At 37.3% G+C, this 8,506-nt stretch overlaps 1 protein-coding gene across 1 annotated transcript in view; it reads right to left on the bottom strand.

Moving 5' to 3' along the window:
• Window positions 1-6,406: 6,406 nt before the first annotated feature.
• IQCH (IQ motif containing H) overlaps window positions 6,407-8,506 on the bottom strand; it is a 240,915-nt gene continuing 238,815 nt past the window's right edge. Inside the window, exon 23 of the mRNA XM_023729750.1 lies at window positions 6,407-6,520. Within this exon, the coding sequence (XP_023585518.1) occupies window positions 6,407-6,520 (114 nt within the window). The remainder of the gene's footprint in view (window positions 6,521-8,506) is intronic.

Below are 8,506 nucleotides of genomic sequence, written 5' to 3'. Positions count from 1 at the left end.
CACAAAGAAAGTTAACAAACATACGCATAAAAATAAACAGGAAAAACATAAAGTCTAAGGAACGTGCTGTTACTGTCTGGTAGCAGCTCGTGGAGCTCGGGCAGGAAGGTGGTTACCACACTCCTAGGCCATGTTCCAAAGTTCATTATCACTTCAGATAGCAGAACTTAAGAATTTATAATAAAGGCGTCCATGTATTTTTCTTTCTCTACCCGTTGCCGTTGAGTCGATTCTGACATAGCAACCCTATAGGACAGAGTAGAACGGCCCCATAGGGTTTCCAAGGAGCAGCTGGTGGATTTGAACTACCAACCTTTTGGATAGCAGCCATAGCTCTTAACCACTGTGCCATCATGGATTTTGTTTCATTTGCTCCATTAATTAAAAACCAGTTTATTATAAAGTAGAAAATACCAGAAGGATAATCCCATCATTAAGATCTATCCATTGTTAACATTTGCTGTTATCTTTACAGTCTTTGTGTGTTTGTGCACATATATATGTGTATATATACATATATATATACACACACATTTCTTTCAAGTCATAACTGGAGTCACTTTTCATGCTGTTTTAAAATATGCTTTTAAGTTTACTAATAACTAAATATAATTTCATTTTCTCATAGCATGACATATTCTCCTAATAAATGATTTTTTTAAAAAACAGCTTTATTGAGGCATAGTTGATATTCAAAAACTGCACATATTAAAATGTATAATTTGATAAATTTTAACACGTCGGTACCCAAGAAACCATTTGCACGATCAAATAGTGAAACTATCCATCACCTCCAGAATTTTCCTCTTGCTCCTTCATAACCCTCCTGCTCCCCTTTACCACCCCCACCCCACTTCCCAACCTCAAGCAACCGTTGACATCTCTTTTGCCACTATAGTTTGCATTTTCTAGTTGTTGTATAAATGCACATGTACTCCTGTTTGGCTTTTTTAATTCAGCATAGTTATTTTGAGAGTCATCCATGTTGTTCAATGTATCAGTAGTTCATTCCTCTTCATTGCTGAGAATATTCCATTGTAAGGATATCCTACAATTTGTTTATCCATTTACCTATTGATGAACATTTGGATTGTTTCCAGTTTGGGGCTATTCAAAATAAAGTTGCTATGAGCATACAAGTAAAGTCTTTGTATGAATAAATGCTTTCTTTTCTCCTGGGTAAATGCCTCAGAGTGGAATACCTGAATCCTATGCTCGATGTAGTAACACGTGATTTTTTTCATGGCTGCATGTTGTTGTTCTTAGCTGCCATTGAGTTGGCTCCCAACTCATGGCGACCCCATGCACAACAGGATAGGACCGCTGTGATCCATAGGGTTTTCACTGGCTGATTGTTTGGAAGTAGACTGTCAGGCCTTTCTACCTACTCTGTCTTAGTCTGGAACCTCCGCTAAAACCTGTTCAGCATCAGAGCAACACAGTCTCCACTGACAGATGGGTGGTGGCTGTGCATAAGGTGCCTTCCTGGGAATCCAACCCTGGTCTCCAGCGTGGAAGGCGGGAATTCTCCTGCTGAACCACTACTGCCCCTACGCCACAAACAAACGAACGAAGTTGCCATCTGGGAGGTCCCGTTCATGGGGAGGTCCTCTATGTACCTGCTCCATACAGCAATGGCGAGGTCCCGTTCATGTGGAGGTCCTCTATGTACCTGCTCCACACAGCAATGGCCTATTGTTGAATATTTAGATTTTTTCTAATTTTTCACTGTTGTTGCAAATGATCTAATTTTTTTTTTTTGGCTTAGGAATGTGGCTGGAGATGTTTCACTGAAAAAGAATAAAACCAAAAAAAAAAAAAAAAAAAAAGAGAGGAAAAGCATTCTAAAGAAGCCCAGGAATAAAGAGTGCCTTCCAAGATAAGTTTGAGTTTCTCAGTGATTGCAAAGTAAGTATCTTGTGTCCTCTGCTGCGAAGCAAAGCGGCCTGAATCTTTAAATGAACCAGAATTGCAATTTGAATTTGTGTATTTTGCAATCAATAGAAGATCTTCTGTTTTGTTGTCAAGTTTATGGGACCATGATTTCATCATAACATTCACTGTGAGGCAACTATAATAAACTTAGATGTGGCCTTTTGTTTCCGGGAGCTATAATTAGCCATCTGGTATACTTTATAACAGTTTGTTAAATAAAAAATTCTTAAAATGTAGTATTTTACTCTTTTGTCTCTTTCTCTCTCTGAAACACATATATGATTTTATATATATATGAAAATTGTGGCAATGGAACAAAATGGTAAAGAAATGCTTGGGAAAAAAAAATAAAGAAACCCAAACAACTCTTTTATGCATAAATGCCAAAGCTGTATTTTCCTGTGCTATGTTTAGGGTCTTCTTATAACAAAACAAAAGTTGTTTTTATGAACAGATTTTTAAACAGCAGGGACATGCTTATTATTTACTGTTTTGGTATCTTTCCCTCATTTACATAAATACTCCAGAAACCAGCAGTTTAAAACTAATAAAAGCCACAGCCCTCCATCAAGTGCAATAAAGTCTCACAACCATGAGTTAGACTGTTAGAGTGAAAAATAAACCTATATATGTGTTTATGAAGTGTTTTTTTTTTAAAGTGTATAATCACATTTCAAAGTTAGAACTTCCATTTGAAGTGGCAATACTTAAACATTTATGTAGAACGCTTCATCTTTGAAACATTCTCCCAACTTTGGCCAATTCATCTCCACTGCTTCCCTGAGGAGCAGGTATTACGCTCTGCCATTTTGCTCATTAGAAAATGGAGGAAGGTATGACCAGACCAGAGAGAGGGCGGGCTGGGGAGGCAAGTTTGTGCCCTTTATTCCTATGGTTCTTTGGGATATAACTCCTAACAGAATGCATTAGTTTTCTGTTCCACATTGACAAAATCATCAACAAAGCAAAGCTGTAAATAGTACCTCAGTGAGCCTCAGGATTTTAGATACAGTCTTTAACCGCCCCCCACCCGCCAACGTTTTGGAAGGAAGGAGATAAAGAAAAGATACTGAGAAGCCAAGGGACATTTCATCTGCGTTTCCAACGAATTGGACCAAACTTCTTTGAATGAGAAAAGAAATGTCAAATGCATCTTCACCCCCACCTCCATCCTCAACATTGTCTTGGCAACTTAATTTATAGTTTCTAAAGATTGACTATGATTAGTACATTTAAACAGTTGAACGAATTTGTTATGCACATTAAAGCCAGAGGAACAGTAAAATAAAACTAATGAACATTTACATTTTTTGGAAATATAATTAATGTATGCTTGAGAAATTCTGAAAGATAAACATTTAAATGTTAAAATACTTATTACCTTGCCCACAGGGACAGTGTTGGGAATTAATGAGATAACAAATGTGAAGTGCTTTGAGCTCTTTAGAAGAAAGGTGCCAGATGAATACAAATGATCATTGTTAAAGCGATTGGATAGTTACTAACATATTACTTATGATAAAATACATATTTTTATACTTGAAAATCAGGATGTTTGTAATCCTTAGGACTGCATAATTGAAATAATGCTCCCCCAGCTCCTCCCAGGTTTTTCTACATCTGGTGGGAAGCCCTTTCCTAACTCTTCCACCGTCTCTTGACCTCACGCCCATCTCTCAAATAAGACTGTGGAGCATAACGTCTCAACTTCCAGACTCTCCTAGGTCTTCCCATCAGTCCTCCACAAGAGTCTTACAGATCCATCACCAGAGGAGAATTTCCCGACACCACTTTCTCTTCTGCTTTCTTTGACCACACAATTAGGATGCTGTTGTCAACTGTACGTGTTTATTTTATTAGTCAGGAAGTATATGTAATTTAAAGTATCCCTTTATACTTTAAACAACACACTAGAGTTTGTTATAAAAAAAAAAAAAGGGAAAAATCCCTTATATGACCTAAGGCAAGTGGAACTGAACCTTTGTATTTTACACAACATGCTAGAATTTGTGATAAGAGTATAAATCCCAAATTTCTTTTCGTTTAGCTCTGAGATATGGGGTGAGATATTTTCTCACATGTAAAATGAAAACAGTAGTAGCTACATCTACCCACGTGGGATTGTTGGGAAAATAAAGTATGTACACAAAGCTTTCTAGCACAGTCCACATCTAGCCCTTAGAAGCGATCAATAAAGGAGAAATACAAGCAGATCGTGGAGGGTAGGTAAGTAGGTAGACAGCACAGGTTACCAGTAGAACTACATTTAATATCATCATCTATATGGGTTCTTCAAAATCAGTATAAAATGGGTAACACCATATCCGATAATGTGCTCCTAAATGGTTAGTATGATTTGTTTCTCCAAGCATTGCAAATATTCAATATTAAGCAAAGGGGCATTTCTTACATAAAGACAGCTCTACTATTAACTGTGGCTTCTTTTTAAAACTTGCTGAAAAATGGACATCATTTTCAAAGAATCCTCTTCCCAACCAAGATTTCACTTGTCCATTTAGAACAGCTCAAAGCTCAGTCATTTACCTCGACTAATTTATGTTTGGGATACTTCAGATATTATACACATATAAATTATGTTTTTCAAACTTACCTTAATTTATCGATAGCAGAGTATCTTTGTAACATATTGTGCTACAAGACAAGGGACTATACTTCTTCTCAAATGTTCTGTAATTAAAACATTTCACTAATTTAATCTGGTCCTCTGGCTTCCTCCACTTAATTACTTGAAGGGATTGTTTGATTATACCAATTTTTCTCTATCATTTTGGCACTGTCGCTTTTTAGGTAGAGAACCCTACTCCTAATCACTTCCTAGTGAGACTTGAGTCTGAATATATGGCCTGAGTTTGGAAACTGGCAATCTGTGGTGTATGCTAATGACAGACGCCAAGGAGGAAAGCGGCAGTGTTTGGTGGGTAAGAAAAGGTACAGGAGAGGGAACTCAGTTTCCTATTGCCAGCAGCTTGAGGCTCAGGAGTACTAATCAAAATGCACATATAAAACTTCCCCAATAGATTTAACAGTTTTGTACCGTGAAGATGGGTTTCTCCTCCACGTGAATGAAGCCACTGCTGTGCTGAACAAAACAGAGACAGTTTTCTTTTAAAGTCCAGAGCAGATGAGAGCCATAAGGAGACAGAGGGTTTCATTTACTCTCAGGACACGATCGTGCCAGTGAACTAATGAGTCTCTTGGACCTTATGTTGCTCTGGCTTCAATCGAGGCGCAACTCTAATGGGCATGTAGCACTTCCTATCCGTCAAGTGTCTGGACAATGGGCCCCTCATATGGATTAGAGCGATCTGGCAAGAAAAAGAGGTCATTGTTGTACCTAGCACAGGCAGGAAACCTGGCTAATTAACGTATTTCCAATGATAGCAAAACAAAAGCTGATGCACAAAAAATGCTGGCTTAATTTCATTGCAGAAATGCTTTGCCTATGGAAACGATCGACATCCATGGGTGAAGAACGCCCTCCTCGCCCCATCACACAAATATTTTTGTAAAAATATAAAGGCCATTCTTTAAAACAACTAAGTGACTTTGCTGTTGAGACTTGCATATTTTACCTTTCTGTAAAGCTGGCTGCTGTAGACATATTTTTGGACAAGTACTGAAGCAAACTGAGAGTTATTGTCAGCACTGCATAATTTTAACACGTTTCTCTTTAAATGGTACTGCTGAATTAAGCTTGTAAAAATCTTACTGCTGTATTCGATGGAGAACTAGAGAAGACAAATGTTTCTTCAAGCTAGAGGGCTGGAATTACACTGTATCTTAAACTAACAGCAGATGCTGCCACCTAGATACATTCTGATGCGTTGGTTAACTAGGTGTTGGCTTACTCTACTTTTTGAAAAATAGTAACAACAAACAATAGTGCTTTGGCACAACAAAAATACAATGAATGAGAAAGGATTGCTTTAAAATTTCACATAAATTAATTTTCTCGGAAAAAATACATTTGTGTTTTGCCAAATAGCAAAGATTAAGCCTTTATTCAATTTTTTTAAACGCAGAAGATAAATGACTATCAGAAATAAGAGAAAACTTTATAAAACATAAAAAATAAAAGTTGTGAAATCCTGAAGCTTATAAAGAGGTAGATGCAGAAGTGATATCAGGAAGAATTGTAGCTTTCTTCTTTTATTGGTTTTGTTTTCGTCTTTTTCCTGGGTGAGGGGAGAGAAAAGGACTGTTCAACACTCTCAAGTGAATGCACAAATCGGTTTTGGTTTAATAAGTAAAACAAGATCACTTAATAAACAATTTTTTTTTTTTTCAAAAAAAAGCATTACATTATCATCTTACCAAGTTTTGATTTACCTTCTGGCAAACAAAGCAAACTAACTTTTCCCCCTTTTTATTCCCAACAGCAAAAAAGATTGTTGCTTTTTTTTTTTTTCCCCTCCAGACTGGGATCCAAAATCGATACCATATCCCAGGATCATTTATCAGGCTTAGAGAGGTTTCTACTATCTTTAGACTGTTGCTGTTCCTCAAATCTTATTTTGTTTTCCTCTGTTACTCCCAGAATGGTTTCAACATCGCCAATGGTGGTCTGCAAATGAACAATAAAATTAATATTCATTACTTAGGACCTCTTACAACATTCCCCACCCTCCAAGCATTTGCTCCTTTTTGGAATTAAGTGTGGCATAGTGGTTAAGAGCTACGGCTGCTAACCAAAAAGTTGGCAGTTTGAATCTACCAGCCGCTCCTTGGAAACCCTATAGGACAGTTCTGCTCTGTTCTATAGGGTCGCTATGAGTTGGAATCGACTTGACAGCAATGGGTTTTTGGTTTTAGACCAGTTCTAAGAGTCCCTGGGTGGCACAAATAGTTAAGCACTGGACTACTAGCTGAAAGGCTGGCAGTTTAAACCCACCCACAGGCACCTTAGAAGACAGGGCTGGGTATCTGCTTCCCAAAGGTCACAGCCCTGAAATCCTATGGAGCAGTTCCACTCAAAGTGTGTTCCTCCAACTGGTGCCAGTCTCAAACTGTTGGTTACCAGCTTGATGAAACAAGTAAAAAGACTGAGAGTAAGAATTTGGAAAATTTTATAGCAATTTTTATGCCTGTTGAATCTAAGAAGAAAAAAATTTGGCTTTTATTCCGTACGACTTTGATTTCTTCATTTTTCTATTAACTCATTTTTGTCGTACTTTACAAAAGTATAGATCCATAATAGATTGGAAAAAATAAAACAAACTGGTCCTTCATTACAGGTAATTTGAGAAGCACTGGTCTAGTCAACCTAAAATGAGGGTTGATGGCAGTGCTTATTTCCATTGGTTTGTGGAGAGAAAAATGGTACCTTTCTATTTTATTTTATATATATTTTTATTGAGGTATAATTCACATACTATAAAATTCATCTTCATAAAGTGTACAACTCAGTGGGTTTTAGTATATTCACAAGCAACCATCACCACCATCTAATTCCAGAACATTTCCATCACCCCAGAAAGAAACTATGTACCTACTAACAGTCATTCCCCATTCACTCCTCCCACCAGCCCCTGGCAACCACTAGTCTACTTTCTGTGTCTATGGACTTGCCTATTCTGGACATTCTGTATAAATGGAATCATATACTATTAGTCTTTTGTACCTCACTTATTTAATTTAGCACCGTGCTTTCCAGGCTCATCCATGTTGTAGCATGTGTCAGAACTTCATTCCTTTGTATGGCTGAATAATATTCCATCGTACGGATATAACATATTTGGTTATCCATTCATCAGCTGATTGACATTTGAGTTATTTACCACTTTTTGGCTATTATGAATAATGCTTCTATGAACATTCATGTAAAAGTTTTTGTGTGAACATATGTTTTCATTTCTCTGGGCATGGAATTGCTGGGTCATATATCAAGTCTACATTTAACTTTTTGAGAAACTGCCAACCTTTTACACAGCAGCTACACCATTTTACATTCTCACTAGCAATGATGGGGTTTCCAGTTTCTCCACATCCTTGCCAACACTTTTTATTGTCTGTCTTTTTGACTGTAGCCATTTTACTGGGTGTTAAGTAGTATTTCAGGAGCCCTGGAGGCACAATGGTTTAGCGCTTGGCTGCTAACCAAAAGGTCAGTGGTTTTAACCCACCAGCTGCTCCATGGGAGGAAAGACCTGGCAATCTGCTCCTGTAAAGATTTCAACCTAGAAAACCTAGGGGGCAGTCCTTCTCTGTCCTATAGTGTCCCTATGAGTTGGAATCGACTTGACAGCACACAACAAGTGGTATTTCATTGTGGTTTTGATTTGCATGTCCCTAAGTATTAACGATGTTGGGAGTTTCTTTGTGTGCTTATTGGCCATTTATATCTTTTTCAAAGAAATGTCTATTCAAATCTTTTACTCATTTTTTAGTTGGGCTGTTTGTCTTTTTATTGTTGAGTTCTAAGAGTGTTTTATATATTCTGGAAACTATACCCTTATCAGATACATGATTTGCAAATATTTTCTCCCATTCTGTGGGTTGTCTTTTCACTTTCTTGATAGTGTCTTTTGATGCACAGGAGTTTTTAATTTTG

Source organism: Trichechus manatus, unplaced genomic scaffold, assembly GCF_000243295.1.
Source record: "Trichechus manatus latirostris isolate Lorelei unplaced genomic scaffold, TriManLat1.0 scaffold00030, whole genome shotgun sequence".
NCBI lineage: Eukaryota > Metazoa > Chordata > Mammalia > Sirenia > Trichechidae > Trichechus > Trichechus manatus.
This window is presented reverse-complemented; position numbering and strand designations above follow the sequence as displayed.